This window comes from Hemibagrus wyckioides, linkage group LG06 (genome assembly GCF_019097595.1).
Source record: "Hemibagrus wyckioides isolate EC202008001 linkage group LG06, SWU_Hwy_1.0, whole genome shotgun sequence".
In the NCBI taxonomy this organism is placed as follows: domain Eukaryota; kingdom Metazoa; phylum Chordata; class Actinopteri; order Siluriformes; family Bagridae; genus Hemibagrus; species Hemibagrus wyckioides.
The window spans coordinates 33,510,470-33,527,835 of record NC_080715.1 but is presented as its reverse complement, the minus strand read 5'-3'; the positions used below and the strand labels follow the sequence as shown (position 1 = coordinate 33,527,835).

Genomic DNA, 17,366 nt, shown 5'->3' with positions numbered 1-17,366 from the left:
GGAGGAGTGCCCCCTGTTTAATCGAGCTAAATGGGAATTTCATCCATCATCCATTTCGGGAATGTTCAGGCAGATCAGGAGCAGTAAGTGTCGGAGGATGTAGATATTTTAGGAATTGAATGTCCTAGGAAGGTTGAGCGCAGAAACAGTGCATGGTTTCATGTCTCGTGTCTTTCTCTCCTCCGCAGCACACCACGGTTCTTCCCTTCATCATCATCGAGATGAGAACCACACATCACCTCTATCCCAGCAGAACGTGTGGCCTCCTGGCTGTGTGCAGCTTCTGTGTGGGATATGTCCTGTGGTAAATATCTTCATTGAACATCACTCTGCTCATCATCACACCTGTGGAGGTGTGTGGAGAGTTAGTGCTCTGGACACAAGGGGCTCTTGTGTGACCTTCTGGAGATATAGATACACAGGGAAGGAAGGAAGGAAGGAAGGAAGGAAGGAAGGAATCAATGACATCGCTCACATTAACACACTCACTCTGCTCTGAAATCCGAAATATTGTCATAAGATAATCGCAAACTGTTCGGACTTGAAATATTCTTATTTTTATTTTAGTTTATTATTAATGATACATGCAGAGATGCTGGCTTTAGTTAAATCCTTGCTGTGTCCAATTGGTGAATAAGTTCACCAATAATCAACAATGTGATGTGTTTTCTCCCAGTTGAAATTTCCCAGATTATTTGCAGCAGCGTCTCTCATAACACCTTCCTGAGGTGAGATCTTAAACTCAAACACCAACCTGCTGCTAAATCACAGTCCGAGTTCAGCTGCTGTCCAGATTCCTCTCTAACCTCTTTAATCCACTGTGGTCAAGCACAAAAGTAAGAAAATTGCTGTTTATTGGGAAAAAAGGCAGATTTCAGTTAGAAAGAGATCCATTCACTTCATTTGCATAATACGACATAAATAACACCTTTTCCTGCTACAGCAGGCAGCAGAAACAAGCAGACGATGAAACTCGCTTTAATTTACGACGTGTCCGAGATGTCAGGAACCAGCGAGAGTAAAACCACATGGACTTCATTCTGTCTGTTTTATTTACAGACGTAACTACATGTTGACGATGGTTCTGTTTATTATATTAAACCAGACTCTTATTTACACCAGGATTAGTGAGAGATGGAGAGCATTTCTACATGAATAGTTAAATTATTATATTAAAAATTTTAACTGTAGATACTGAATTTTATTACATTTTGACAAATTTCAGTTTGGAATTTTTGGTCAAAATGGGAGCATTTGGAATACCGGAGTAGAGCAGAGATTGATTATAGAGTGCAGCAGGAACAACGTACACTATGTTGCCAAATGTTTTGGGACACCCATCCAAATGATCAAATTCAGGTGTTCCTATCACTTCCATGACCACAGGTGTATAAAATCCAGCACCTAGTCATGCAGACTGCTTCTACAAACATGTGTGAAAGAATGGATCGCTCTTAGGAGCTCAGTGAATTTAAGCATGGTACCGTGATAGGTTTCCACCTGTGCAATAAGTCCATTCGTGAAATTTCCTCACTACTAAATATTCCACACTCAACTGTTAGTGGTATTGTAACAAAGTAGAAGCAACTGGGAACAACAGCAACTCAGAGACAAAGTAGTAGGCCACGTAAAATCACAGAGCGGGGCTGAGCTGAGGAGCACAGTGCTCAGAAGTTACAAACTTAATCAAAAGCTACTGACCTCCAAACTTCGTGTGGCCTTCAGATTCAGTCAAGAACAGTGCATATGGAACGACTTTTCATGGCCGAGCAGCTGCATCCGAGCCTTACATCACCAAGTGCAATGCAAAGGATGCAGTGGTGTAAAGCACGTCAACACTGGACTTCAGAGCAGTGCTCTTTGATGCTGAAGTTACGAAGACTATAAATAAACTACACACACAGACATATGACTTCAGCATCAGCACCACTAAGCTCTTTATTTAATTATCATGTTCCTGATCAGGATCCATGGTGCTCTGAGACACTGACCACTGACTGAGGCAGAATTCTATCCATGTTAGTTCCATGGTTCCATGATGACCGAGGTTATAACAGGAATAATCTCAGAAATCCACATCGCCCTCACACACACTGTAAAGTTAGAAAAACAGGCAGTCTGGACGGTGGCTTGCATTTAGCTCATTCTCCTGCAGCCTGCCAGGAATCCAGGAGTTGACTTTATCTCATGTGTTCATTGTAAGGGTTTGAACAGATGAATCCACTCACACGACTCAGAGTTCTTTCTAAAAACAATAGGAGCAGTGTCTGAGACGCTGAAATGGTCCTGGTAGATACATCGCCTCTCCAGTGACTGATTCTACAGCCTTTTATACGGCAGGTCAGACAGTCAGGAGGTCCGACAGAATGAGAGACAGACAAGAGGACAGACAGACAGAGACAGAAGCTCAGACAGACAGAAGAAGAGACAGATGTTCAGACAGACAGGAAATCAGACAGACAGACAAACAGGATAGGCTGAAGATTAGATAGACAGACAGAATGAGAAACAGACAGAAAGGACAGGCAGACAGGAGGGCAGACAGACAGAAGGACAGACAGATCAGACAGCAGGTCAGACAGAATGAGAAACAGACAGAAAGAGAGACAGACCAGGACAGACAAACAGAAGCTCAAACAGACAGGAGGTCAGACAGACAGGATAGACAGAAGACCAGTCAGACAGATGGAAGGACAGACAGGAGCACAGGAACTGATGTGAGTCTACAAGTATGTATGACATGTAGTGTAACAGTCTCCTCTCTCCTTCTCCCTCTCCCTCTCTTTCTCTTTCTCTCTTCCTCTCTCTCTCACCCCCCCTTCTATCTCTATCTCTCTCTCTCTCTCTCTCCCTCCATCTCTCTCTCTCTCTCTCTCTCTCTCTCCCCCACTCCCCCCCTCTCCCTCCACCTCTCCCTCACTCTCTCTCTCTCTCTCCCGTGAGGATGTGTTGGGTGTATAATGTGACGGGGGTCTGGGTGTACCCTCTGTTAGAGCACATTGACACACTGGCCAGAGTGGTGTTCTTCATCTGCCTCACAGCTCTCACCAGCCTCTTCTACATCATGGGGGAGATCCTCAACAACTACATCTGGGATTCCTCACGGAGTAAGTGTGTGTGTGTGTGTGTGTGTGTGTGTGTGTGTAAACACAATATACTCTATAAGGAATGATATAAATTGTGTTGTAAGTAAATTGTCTATAATATTAATCACAGTGAAACTCCTCCCTCTTACTGAAGTGTTTCATCATTTAAGTTTAAATTATTCCACAAATATAATCAACTCTTTGATCTTCATTCATAAACAACGTCATTCACATAGAGGTAAAACTCTAGAAGTATCACTCTCCAAAGGTCCTACACAGAACCTTTATTTTATTTGGAAAAAGGCTCTAGTGGCCAAGTAGAGAACCCCAGGGTCCTAAAGACCTTGATTTTGACAGTATAAAGTATGTGAGCCACACACAAGAGGAGAACTTCTCCAAACTTGCATGCATGTGGTCTTCCAACACACACACATACACACTCCTGTTCTATTAGCATTACTGAGCTGAGGAGCACAGAGCGTGGTGGGTGTCAGGAACAGATGGGAGTGTCAGCAGTCTGATAATAGCAGATGGTGAAGTCTTCTTGGCCTCCCACCTGATTGACACTGACCCATAATTCAACCAGTACAAAACCTGGACCTACATACTCTACACAATTGTTTCCTGGCACTTTGCTTCCTTAGATACTTTGCTTCCTGTTTAGACCACAATAGGAGTTCCACACACATTTGTAATGTAAGGCTACTTGCGGTAGCAGAGCGTATAAACATTCAAATAAATAAACAGTTTATTGACGATTAGTTACAAAAAACCGATTTCTGAAATGGATAAAATGCCAGCTTTTGTTTGATGAACTAATTGGAAACGTTTATAAAAATGGACTCTGAGACGAGCTAACTGCGTCCGAATACTGAATTCTAACCAAGAAGACATAAAACTGTGCCCAAATGACTCACTTTTGACCTTCCTGACTGTCAGATGTTCGGTGTCGTCGACCCGCAACGTCAGTCAGTGTGATGAAATGATTCACGATGATGTAGCTATAATGATATATCAAGCCCATGTCAGGAACAGTGATTAATCTGCATGAGAATTTTACACCATAAGCTGAGAAATATATCCTCATATATATAAATATATATATATATATATATATATATATATATATATATATATATATATATATATATACAGTGAAACCTTGACTTACGAGTGACTCAACTTACGAGTTTTCCGAGATACGAGCCGTCGCTCGGTCGATTTTTTGCTTTAAGATACGAGCCGAGATCTGAGTTATGAGCGAGCGAGCTTACTCCACCCGCCACTTGGTAGCCCAGCGAGCGGTCAGTTCAGGTGGTTATCTCCCCAGGTCGTACGTTGGCGCTGCCTAACGACACTTCCTCACTCATTTTCCAAACATTTTGGAAGGGAGGAAGAAACAAACCTCCTTGGACAGGTTTTAATTGAAACGCCCTGCAAGGGAAAGCGAGGAAAGTGTGGCGAAAAAGGCAAAAATCAGTGAAGAAGATGATTAAGTGAAGTGAAAAAAATAAAAATAAAAAAGTAGCAATTAAGTTTAGCGATAAAGTGTAGCATAGTGTGTAAGTTAAATTTAATTAATTGTAGCATTAAGTGTGTAGCGAGTAAGTTAAGTTAAGCGATCTCCTCCACCTCTTCCAGCATCTTCGTCTGGGGGGCTGGAACGGATTAATAGCATTTCAATTCATTTTAATGGAGAAATTTGACTTGATATACGAGCAAATTGAGTTACGAGCTCGGTCACAGAACCAATTAAACTCATAAGTCAAGGTATTACTGTATATAAACCAAACGCTTTCTTTCTTCACCAGGTGCTTTAGAGTCGAATAAGGATAAAAGTGACTGAATCCAGCGGCTGTCAGACGTTGGAACTGGTGAACATTCCCAGCTCTGGATGTTTGGACTGAGGAGTAAACTGACACATGGAAAAGGGATGTTGCTGAACTGAACTAACACCTTGCTTTTATTCTTCTAGTCCAGATCTTCATCCTTTTAACGAAAGCACAGCTTTTCTACACGAGTAACCGTGAGATTAAATCGATCTCCATACCTTTCTGTATTACTGTATTGCTCATGTGTATCAAATCTAATCATTATTATTATTACTATTATTATTATTATTATTATTATTATTATTATTATTATTATTATTCACTATAATCCATATCTCCATGGTTTATAAGCAGCCTGTAAGAACATGAGTATATATACACACACATATATACAGTATGATCTCATGGGAGGATAGGCTCCAGATCTCCAGATCCACTGAGACCCAAACCAGGATAAAGTCTGTACTCTGATGAACGAGTGAACTCATAGATTAATGCATGCATCATGACTTTCGAATTGACCCCATAGGTGCTGTACAGCTTTATTATTTTTACACAGCATTCTCCATAACAGACTAGGATCAGGATCACGATCAGGATGAGGTTCATGTGCAGAAGAGTTTAATTACAGAATCCAGGTAGATCAAGAGAAACTCCTAACCAGAAAGAATAATGAGGAAGGAACAAGGTGAAACACAGCGTGGAGTGACATCATCAAACAATGAGGAATCTGTGTGTGTGTGTGTGTGTGTGTGTGGAGCGTGGTATAGGCTGAGCAGGAAGTGAACAGGAAGTAGACAGTTCGAGCTGGAATAGGGATCATTTCCTGGACTGGTGTGACCTGGTCACTTTCACTTACACAAAGATCTCACGATTTAAAGCACCGGAAAAAAGTTCAGATCTGAAGGTTTACTTTTTGAAAATTTAACCCCAGTTGTAATCTCCTGGCAGAGTCAGGGCTTAAAGATCATCATCAGTCTGAGGAAAGGTCAGTAGTTTGTCCAGTTGTTTAAGTAAAACAATTCCTGACCATTCTGTAGATACTGAGCAGACACACAGAGTACATTTATTTCTGACTCACAGAATAACACACACCTTCTGACCAATCAGATTTGAGAATTCAAGCACACTGTGGTATAGTAATATAATTTAGCTGAGGAACAGAACCTGATGATTAGTGTTAATTACAGAAAAGGTGAATTCTGTGTAAATTAAGTGAAGCAAGAGGGAAATAGTTTCTCTCACACGCTTCATCCTCTCGCACACTTTCTCCTCTCACACACTTCCTCCTCTCGCACACTTCGTCCACTCACACGCTTCATCCTCTCGCACTCACATGGTTTAGCCACTCACACACTTTAGTCAGTCGCACACTTCATCCTCTCACACACTTCATCCTCTCACACACTTCATCCTCTCGCACACTTCATCCTCTCGCACACTTCATCCTCTCGCACACTTCATCCTCTCGCACACTTCATCCTCTCACACACTTCATCCTCTCACACACTTCATCCTCTCGCACACTTCATCCTCTCACACACTTCATCCTCTCACACACTTCATCCTCTCGCACACTTCATCCTCTCGCACACTTCATCCTCTCGCACACTTCATCCTCTCGCACACTTTCTCCTCTCACACACTTCCTCCTCTCGCACACTTCATCCTCTCGCACACTTTCTCCTCTCACACACTTCCTCCTCTCGCACACTTCGTCCACTCACACGCTTCATCCTCTCGCACTCACATGGTTTAGCCACTCACACACTTTAGTCAGTCACACACTTCATCCTCTCACACACTTCATCCTCTCGCACACTTCATCCTCTCACACACTTCATCCTCTCGCACACTTCATCCTCTCGCACACTTCATCCTCTCGCACACTTCATCCTCTCACACACTTCATCCTCTCGCACACTTCATCCTCTCGCACACTTCATCCTCTAACACACTTCATCCTCTCGCACACTTCATCCTCTGGCACACTTCATCCTCTGACACACTTCACCCTCTGACACACTTCATCCTCTGGCACACTTCATCCTCTGGCACACTTCATCCTCTAACACACTTCATCCTCTGGCACACTTCATCCTCTGACACACTTCATCCTCTGACACACTTCATCCTCTGACACACTTCATCCTCTAACACACTTCATCCTCTAACACACTTCATCCTCTGGCACACTTCATCCTCTAACACACTTCATCCTCTGACACACTTCATCCTCTCTCACACTTCATCCTCTCACACACTTCATCCTCTCACACACTTCATCCTCTCGCACATTTCATCCTCTTGCACACTTCATCCTCTGACACACTTCACCCTCTCACACACTTCATCCTCTGACACACTTCATCCTCTCTCACACTTCATCCTCTCACACACTTCACCCTCTCACACACTTCACCCTCTCACACACTTCACCCTCTCACACACTTCATCCTCTGACACACTTCACCCTCTCACACACTTCACCCTCTCACACACTTCATCCTCTGACACACTTCATCCTCTCACACACTTCATCCTCTGACACACTTCATCCTCTTGCACACTTCATCCTCTGACACACTTCATCCTCTCACACACTTCATCCTCTCGCACACTTCATCCTCTGACACACTTCATCCTCTGACACACTTCATCCTCTGACACACTTCATCCTCTGACACACTTCATCCTCTGACACACTTCATCCTCTCACACACTTCATCCTCTGACACACTTCATCCTCTGACACACTTCATCCTCTGGCACACTTCATCCTCTGACACACTTCATCCTCTGGCACACTTCATCCTCTCACACACTTCATCCTCTAACACACTTCATCCTCTGACACACTTCATCCTCTGACACACTTCATCCTCTGGCACACTTCATCCTCTGACACACTTCATCCTCTGACACACTTCATCCTCTGACACACTTCATCCTCTGACACACTTCATCCTCTCGCACACTTCATCCTCTGACACACTTCATCCTCTGACACACTTCATCCTCTCACACACTTCATCCTCTCGCACACTTCATCCTCTCACACACTTCATCCTCTGACACACTTCATCCTCTGACACACTTCATCCTCTCGCACACTTCATCCTCTCGCACACTTCATCCTCTAACACACTTCATCCTCTGACACACTTCATCCTCTGACACACTTCATCCTCTGACACACTTCATCCTCTCACACACTTCATCCTCTGACACACTTCATCCTCTCACACACTTCATCCTCTGACACACTTCATCCTCTGACACACTTCATCCTCTCACACACTTCATCCTCTCACACACTTCATCCTCTCACACACTTCATCCTCTGACACACTTCATCCTCTCGCACACTTCATCCTCTCGCACACTTCATCCTCTCACACACTTCATCCTCTGACACACTTCATCCTCTGACACACTTCATCCTCTGACACACTTCATCCTCTCACACACTTCATCCTCTGGCACACTTCATCCTCTCACACACTTCATCCTCTCACACACTTCATCCTCTGACACACTTCATCCTCTCGCACACTTCATCCTCTCGCACACTTCATCCTCTAACACACTTCATCCTCTGACACACTTCATCCTCTGACACACTTCATCCTCTGACACACTTCATCCTCTCGCACACTTCATCCACTCACATGCTTCTTCCTTTCACACACTTCATCCTCTGGCACACTTCATCCTCTGGCACACTTCATCCTCTCACACACTTCATCCTCTGGCACACTTCATCCTCTCACACACTTCATCCTCTGGCACACTTCATCCTCTAACACACTTCATCCTCTCTCACACTTCATCCTCTGACACACTTCATCCACTCACACGCTTCTTCCTTTCACACACTTCATCCTCTGACACACTTCATCCTCTGGCACACTTCATCCTCTCACACACTTCATCCTCTAACACACTTCATCCTCTGACACACTTCATCCTCTGGCACACTTCATCCTCTGACACACTTCATCCTCTCACACACTTCATCCTCTAACACACTTCATCCTCTGGCACACTTCATCCTCTGACACACTTCATCCTCTGACACACTTCATCCTCTGACACACTTCATCCTCTCACACACTTCATCCTCTGACACACTTCATCCTCTCACACACTTCATCCTCTGACACACTTCATCCTCTCACACACTTCATCCTCTCACACACTTCATCCTCTGACACACTTCATCCTCTCGCACACTTCATCCTCTCGCACACTTCATCCTCTAACACACTTCATCCTCTGACACACTTCATCCTCTGACACACTTCATCCTCTGACACACTTCATCCTCTCACACACTTCATCCTCTGGCACACTTCATCCTCTCACACACTTCATCCTCTCACACACTTCATCCTCTGACACACTTCATCCTCTCGCACACTTCATCCTCTCGCACACTTCATCCTCTAACACACTTCATCCTCTGACACACTTCATCCTCTGACACACTTCATCCTCTCACACACTTCATCCTCTCACACACTTCATCCTCTCGCACACTTCATCCTCTCGCACACTTCATCCACTCACATGCTTCTTCCTTTCACACACTTCATCCTCTGACACACTTCATCCTCTGACACACTTCATCCTCTGGCACACTTCATCCTCTGGCACACTTCATCCTCTCGCACACTTCATCCTCTCGCACACTTCATCCTCTCGCACACTTCATCCTCTGACACACTTCATCCTCTCACACACTTCATCCACTCACACGCTTCTTCCTTTCACACACTTCATCCTCTGACACACTTCATCCTCTGGCACACTTCATCCTCTCACACACTTCACCCTCTGACACACTTCACCCTCTGACACACTTCATCCTCTGGCACACTTCATCCTCTGGCACACTTCATCCTCTCACACACTTCATCCTCTGGCACACTTCATCCTCTAACACACTTCATCCTCTCTCACACTTCATCCTCTGACACACTTCATCCACTCACACGCTTCTTCCTTTCACACGCTTCATCCTCTGACACACTTCATCCTCTGGCACACTTCATCCTCTCACACACTTCACCCTCTGACACACTTCACCCTCTGACACACTTCATCCTCTGACACACTTCATCCTCTGGCACACTTCATCCTCTCACACACTTCACCCTCTGACACACTTCATCCTCTGACACACTTCACCCTCTGACACACTTCACCCTCTGACACACTTCATCCTCTCTCACACTTCATCCTCTCGCAAGCTTCATCCTCTAACACACTTCATCCTCTGACACACTTCATCCTCTGGCACACTTCATCCTCTCTCACACTTCATCCTCTCGCAAGCTTCATCCTCTAACACACTTCATCCTCTCGCACGCTTCAGCCACTCGCACGCTTCAGCCACTCGCACACTTCATCTACTCACACACTTCATCCTCTCGCACACTTCATCCACTCACATGCTTCTTCCTTTCACACACTTCATCCTCTTACACACTTTAGTCAGTCGCATGCTTCAGCTTTTCCTGCATTTCAGCCACTCGCACAATTCAGCTTCTCTCACACTTCATCATCTCAAACACTTTCACACATTTCAGTCTTTCGCACATTTCAACTTCTCATACACTTCACCCACTCTGATGCTTCTGAAAAAGGGAAAGGAAACCTGATGTTTTCACAGGTTGCGTATTCAGCACACAGCAGGATGAGAAACTCCACATCACTGTCTGATAGCCCACTCTGTTCTGGTTCTGAGGTAACAGACTCCATGGCAAACAGAACGGAGTTACAGTACATTAGGACTGGATTTCACTGTACTGTAATGTAAATGTCATAAATAAAAGATTTCTTTTATTGCACTGGTCTGCTCTTGATTCAGTCACTGGTCTTAAAGTCCCTAATGTATGGATCTACTCCAGATGTTTCATAAACTGCAACATCTCCACATTTAACTCATCATCATTCCAAACAGCTGCATAGTGTTGTGAGATGAACCTTTATGTTCCTCAGTGGTTTACCAGTTCTCGTTCTAAAGGTGGAATCATGAACGCCGAGTGTATTTAAAACTAAACCGTCTGGCTTCCTGGAGGTCGTCGATGCTCTCATTACTAGTTACCGTCTCATCGGTTTAATGATTTTGATAGTCAATAAAACACACAGTCCATTATTTTTAGATTTTTTTTAACCTCTGCCTTCTCAGACTCACCATTCTGCAAAGATAACAATTCCACTGGACGTGTCCTTAATGAGAAACATGGCCTGAGGAAGAAAAAGCACTGAAGCTGAGCGAGAAACTGCAGTCGTCTCATAATGTCTTCATCCCAGTGAGTACCACAGCTTTGTGCAGCGTAATAACGTCTGTCAGACTGCAGCAGAGGAGAGAAAACAGCTCCAACTGTTAAAATGAAGTGCTAACACTCCACATCCCAAAACAAGACTGTCAAAATCTTCACCCTCTCCCAATCCTCGCAACTCATCTTTCAGAAAAAAAAAAGATCTCCAGCAGTGAGTTCATTCTATTTACAGGAGGAACAACGCTGCATTAGAACGTCTCACTTTGGACTAATCACGGCCAGTAGGCCAGCATCCTGTCTGAGGAAATGTTTACCAACCTTTTGAGTCCAGCATGTGTGTGTGTGTGTGCTCTCTCTCTCTCTCTCTCTCTCCACCAGCACATCGACTCCGAACAACACCTCGTAGTCTTCTCATTAACACCATCGCTCGCTCACTCAGAGGTGACGAACTGAACGTGATCTGAAGGCTTCTCTCGCATGAATTAACATAGTAATAATAAACTCTGACATGCTGAAGAGAGCAAAGTTTTCAAACACTCCCGTCTGAGAGAGAGCGACAGCACAGCTAGTTTGTTTATCTCCACTAGCGCCATCACGCTGGTTCAACTCAGATCATGTTCCTCCTGCTAACGGGATCGCTCCACTGTCGTTTCTAATGCTGAGAGAGAAGTTAGCATTTTAACATTTCACTGTTTAGTGAAACTGACAAAGTCCATGTTTCTTCTTGTTCCTTTAAAACTCTAATTAAGCAATAAACTTTAAACATCAGCTCATTCTTACAATCATCTAAATCATGGGGCAGTGAGAGAGAGAGAGCGAGATAGAGAGAGATAGGTGGAGTGTGATGGTGGTGGAGGTGGTGTGATGGTGCTAGAGGTGGTGTGATGGTGGTGGAGTGAGGATGGTGAAGGTGGTATGATGGTGATGGAGGTGGTGTGAGGGTGGAGGTGTGGTGGAGGTGGTATGAGGGTGATGGAGGTGGTGTGAGGGTGGAGGTGGTATGGGGGTGAAGGAGGTGGTGTGAGGGTGTGTGAGTGTTTATTTGACACACATTTAGTCCTTTAATATCACTTTATTGCCACAATTTACCCATTAAGTATTGAATATTTGCTCCATGACATCATGCTCTGTCACAAGTTGCCTGAAACCAGGTCCTGTTAGAAATTATGGGATGTAATCATGTGAAAATTGAACGAAAGAAGAAGCAGCAGCACATAAATGACAGAACAGCACAAACCACGCATTAGCAAAAATGTTCACTTTAACATCAATGTTTTCACCACAGCCTCTGAGGCGCTTTATTCACACAGCTGACACAGGACTTCTGTTCCTAACATGATGTTTCTCCAGAAACCTTATACACTACACTTCCTCAACACTACTGACTCAATGACTTCAGGCTTTAGAGGCACAGATCAGAGGGTGAGAGATTGAGTGTGTGTGTGTGTGTGTGTGTGTGTGAGAGAGAGAGAGAGAGAGAGAGAGAGAGAGAGAGAGAGAGTGTGTGTATGAAAGAGAGAGAGAGAGAGAGAGAGAGAGAGAGAAAGAGGGAGAGGGAGGGAGAGAGAGTGTGTGTGTGTGTGTATGAGAGAGAGAGAGAGAGAGAGAGATGTTCATGACTAAGTGTACTTTGAATGTTTGAGTCATCATCAGAAGAAATCAAAACACTGCAGCACCATAAAGAAATAAAAGCAGAGCATCTGATTGAATCCTCTTTGATAATGCCGTGAGATTCTGCTTCAAACTGTTCAGAGATGTTTTATTAGACAGGTTTAATAAAGTGCAGAGTAATAACTGCAGACGTCTCCCTGATAAACACAGCACATGTCTCCGGGAAGCAGCTGTAGGATTATATGAAGATGTTCTCTCTCACGTCACAGTTTGATCACAGCTCATGTTCTCCTGCTCCTGTTTAAAATGGCAGCATTTAAATCAACACCTTTATCCAAACTAACTCTATCACCCAGAGCAGGAACTCTAGTGTGTGTGCTTCAGGTGTGAATATTCCGGACCTTCAGATGATCTGGAGAAACACTGATGTTCCTGCTGCGTCGCCTGATCTTCACTCACGTGTTAACTTCTGAACTCTCCAGTCAGTGCAGTTCTCAGAGTTTATTCAGAAACTCAGGCATGTTTTCGGCATCTGAGTTTATACATCAGGACAGAAAGAACAGGAGGAGGAAGTGGAATCGTACTTAAAAAAAAAAAAAAAGTTCAGACCACATACTTGTGCAGTCTGTGAGTGGAGGAAAAGGAAATGGTGGGTTTTATTTTTCCGTTTCAGTCTGAAGCAGCCATTTTTCCATCACCCTCATGCTTCCGTGTGTGTGTGGTCACACTGCCCCCTGCTGGACCCATGCCATCTTTCCGTACCTTCGGCTTCGGCACTTGGAACGATGTAAAAGGAGAAAAAAAAATTAAATAAATATGAAATTCCTGATGGAACGATGGCTCGGAATCTCACGAAGCTCGGAATCTCACCATTAGGATTTTCTTGCTTGTAGAAGGTCTTCAGCATGTCCACAGCTTCGTCCGCTCTGTGGCCTGGAATACACTGAAGTGGGGGGAAAAAAGGACATTCTGTTAGTTATTCTGATTTTCTGATCTCAAGAGAAATGATTTTTTAAGGATTTGTTACCTTGAAAGCTGTTCCAGTGTGAGGAAGATCAGCCGAGGAGACGTCCAGCACTGAACCGCAGCCACCAAATCGCTCGTTCTTACAGCCGTATACGACCAGGGGGATGTCTACAGGTCAGCAAGGTCAAGGACTCGGACTTCATGTGGATTTAGTCAATTAACTCTTTTTTTCCCCCAGAGACCTGTTTTTAATCGTGTCCATGTTGAGGATTGAGTGTCTGTCATTTCTGACTCCACAGTGGAGGTTAATATGAAGCTCAGATGAAAGTAGACACTCAGGACTTTAAGAATTTGTTGCGTTTCAGAAGTACCTCTGTTTTTAGCCTACTAGGGCTGATATATTCATAGAAAAGTTCCAAATAAACCAAATACAGTTATTTTTTTTCCACAGAAATGTTTGTATCTTCAAAGTAAATGTTGAGATCAAACCCATTTCTGCTCTCTGAGATGCTCCAAGTGCTTGTTCATCTAAAAAGCAGATCAAATTTCATCTTCAGCCAGTAAATTCTGTGTAAGGTTCTCCAACAGAGGGGAAAAACACACATCTAAAACACACTGAATGCCGAAAGACTCGTTTTAGATCAGACTCACATCCAGAACATTGCATATTACAACCAGTTATGTGTTGGAAGCGTCTCAGCCGTGCTTGAGTGTGAATCTTCAATGCGATGTAGAAAGAACACACATATTAGGATCTCTAAACAGGATCCCGAGGAGTAAAGGATACTCAGCAGACGCAGTGCAGCTGCACAAGTGATGCAGGGTTCGACCGTCACGTAGAGAACACAGCACTTACACACCTCCTTAGGGTCCAGCTCCCTGTGAGAACACCACTCCAACACCTGGTCCAGTGCCACCATTTCTGCATGACGTGTGGCCTGGTCAAACACACCAACAACAACAACTGTAATGAAATGTTAAATATGTTTATGTTAAAATATCTGTAATGTGTTTAGAGACTCTAGGACCCAAAGATCCATCCATTTTCTATACCCGCTTTATTCCTAATTAGGGTCATGGGGATCTGCTGGAGGCTATCCCAGTGCACATTGGGCGAAAGGCAGGGATACACCCTGAACTGGTCACCAGTCCATCACAGGGCCACATATAGACAGACAACCACACACACTCACACTCTCTCCTATGAGCAATTTAGAATTACCATTCAACCTAATGTACATGGTTTTGGACCCGGGATCCGAACCCAGGACCTTCTTGCTGTGAGGCAACACTGCTAACCACTAAGCCACCGTGCCGCCCTGTCCAGTCATTTAAACCAATTATTTACACACTTTGTTGAGTGTATTCACTTCACTGAGGAAGAGACAGAAGTCAGAGCTGAGCTGAAGATGTTGAGGTTCTCTTAGGGAGTGACGAGGTTGGACAGGATTAGGAATGAGTACATCAGAGGGACAGTTCATGTTGGACGTTTGGGGGACAAAGTTAGGGAGGCCAGATTAAGATGGTTTGGACATGTTCAGAGGAGGGAGAGTGAGTATATTGGTAGGAGAATGTTGGACATGGAGCTGCCAGGAAGGAGGCAAAGAGGAAGGCCAAAGAGGAGGTATATGGATGTAATACATAAGGATATTAAGCTAGTGGGTGCAAGTGTTGAGGATGCAGAAGATAGGGGTAGGAGAGAGATGATTCGCTGTGGCGACCCCTGAAGTCCATCCTGAAACGTTAAATATGTTTGTATCAAAATATCTGTAGTGTGTTTAGAGACTCTAGGACCCAAATATCAATTAACTTCAAATAAAAACTCATTACAGCATCAGTCTGTGAAGCCAGAGAGGATCAGATATGAATTAGAATGACTGTGAGTCGTACAGGATGGACTTTTTATATACTCAGTTACATGTCTTTACATGACAACTGTATTTTATTTATTTTAATCTTTAGCTTCCTAGCTACTCTTCCTCTAGTCGCATTTTTAATACGTCACTCCTATGAAACGGTATGTAATTTAGAGCCAGTGAATGCCCTGAAAATAAAATTTTTCCTCTTTTTTAATGCTGAAGACAGAAAATGAGTAATTATTACTTACATTTTTGGTTTCATTCACCTCATTCCTTCCTTTGCCCAAAACCATGTTGTTGTAAACCAGCAGACATCCAACAGGCACCTCTCCACTTTCCAGAGCTTCTTTCGCCTGTTAAACATGCATGCTGTTTTAATAATAATAAAAATAACAACAACAACAACAATAACAATAATAAGTGAGACAGCAGTACCATGATAAACGCACTGGACATCCATCTCTGAAGCTCACTGTCCGAGGGCTGGAGGAAACTTCCGTTCATCACATCGCTTTCTGTGTTATCTGATCGCATCTCGGAAAATGTTTTATTCAAATAAATTAAAGCAGAATTTCTGAATTTCTTCTGAATAAACTCGAGCACGAGTACAACTTCCAGTGCAAAACGGAACGATGAGTAGGTAATGCTATTTCACTGGGGAACATAATAGAAGAGGGACCAGTCAGGCGGAATTAATTACAGCAGCAGAATCGAGCAAGCATTCACCGCAAAAAAAGTTACTAAATCACAATTATTAAGTAAATAAGAGTTTGTAGAAAGTCAGGAGTATGTTCCTTTATAGTGAAATAGAAGAATTTGCTACCTGTCTCAGGTTTATGAAGCAAAAGATGTATTGTTTATAGTAGCTGCGCAAAAAATACTGCATGCACAGCCAACTTGTTGAAACATGACAGCGATCTTTTTTTTTTTTTTTTTAAAGTTATTTAATACGTTATTCATTATAATACATATTACAATGACATATATCCATGTCGTATGCAATTCAGGCCAGAAAACACTTCTAGTTTTTGTTAAACACACAGGACAGAACCTTATCTCCAAACTTTACGGTCCGGGTCGCACATTTATAGCGTCATCATCGGTTAGCTGTAGGCAGCAGTAGCAAGCGTGATTGTCAAACCGTAAATAAATATATTGAAATATGTCCTGCAATTGTGCCTGATAATTGAATTACACAAAATTATTATTGCTCACAGTGGACAAAACTGTAATAACCAATAGGGGCAGGAATACTGTTTTTTAATGATTAACTGAACAGTTTCAGAGAGGGAGGAGGAGCTGACTTGTCGGGTAACGAGTTGCCAAATTGTGCTACTTTAAATATTCTTACGTGGATCCCAAATGGGATGGATATGAGAGAGAGAGAGAGAGAGAGAGAGAGAGAGAGACACACAGAGACAGATGAACAACAAAGAAGAAGAGGAAGATTTGATGTTTTGTTTATTTGTGACATATACTTTAAAACACAGTTCTTTTCTTTTCATATCTCATCTTTTTAGTAGTTGAGGTCAGAGTGAGGAGCACAGCATATTTATTGCAAAAGCCATGTGTCTCATTTTTTATTTTTAATCATTTTTATTGTAAGACACATTGCACAAGATTAGGAGAAGGAATGGACTTTTAAACAGTGGATAATGTTTGTATATCAGAAACATATAGGAAAAAGCTCGTTCTCCAGTTAAAATGATCAAACCTTTCAAA

At 43.3% G+C, this 17,366-nt stretch overlaps 2 protein-coding genes across 4 annotated transcripts in view; one reads left to right on the top strand and one right to left on the bottom strand.

Moving 5' to 3' along the window:
- The window catches only part of aig1 (androgen-induced 1 (H. sapiens)), a 28,132-nt gene extending 21,719 nt beyond the window's left edge, over positions 1-6,413 (top strand). The window contains exons 4-6 of one of the 3 annotated variants that reach the window (XR_009204683.1): positions 189-304; positions 2,994-3,107; positions 4,898-4,913. Coding sequence is in view for 1 of the 3 variants with exons in the window: in XM_058391206.1 (XP_058247189.1) it covers positions 189-304; positions 2,944-3,107; positions 4,898-4,932 (315 nt within the window). In the remaining 2 variants the exon portion in view is untranslated. Of the gene's footprint in view, positions 1-188; positions 305-2,943; positions 3,108-4,897 lie in introns of those variants that run through there. The other 2 variants (XM_058391206.1, XR_009204684.1) reach the window with 2 other exon arrangements.
- A 5,853-nt stretch (positions 6,414-12,266) lies between these two features.
- adat2 (adenosine deaminase tRNA specific 2) lies at positions 12,267-16,945 on the bottom strand. Its single transcript, XM_058393075.1, has 6 exons — positions 16,080-16,945; positions 15,893-15,997; positions 14,573-14,723; positions 13,847-13,953; positions 13,690-13,762; positions 12,267-13,595 (listed from the first exon to the last, which is right to left on the bottom strand). The coding sequence occupies exons 1-6, from the start codon at positions 16,176-16,178 to the stop codon at positions 13,489-13,491; spliced, it is 642 nt and encodes a 213-aa protein (XP_058249058.1). The 5' UTR covers positions 16,179-16,945; the 3' UTR covers positions 12,267-13,488.
- Between the last annotated feature and the right edge of the window lie 421 nt (positions 16,946-17,366).

Excerpts from the sequence above, each read along its gene's own strand:
- adat2 (XM_058393075.1), bottom strand. The coding sequence starts at position 16,178 with ATGCGATCAGATAACACAGAAAGCGATGTGATGAACGGAAGTTTCCTC. Across the intron at positions 14,724-15,892 it reads AGGTGAATGAAACCAAAAAT|GCCACACGTCATGCAGAAAT; the intron begins GTAAGTAATAAT and ends GTGTTTGACCAG. Across the intron at positions 13,763-13,846 it reads ACACTGGAACAGCTTTCAAG|TGTATTCCAGGCCACAGAGC; the intron begins GTAACAAATCCT and ends CCCCCACTTCAG.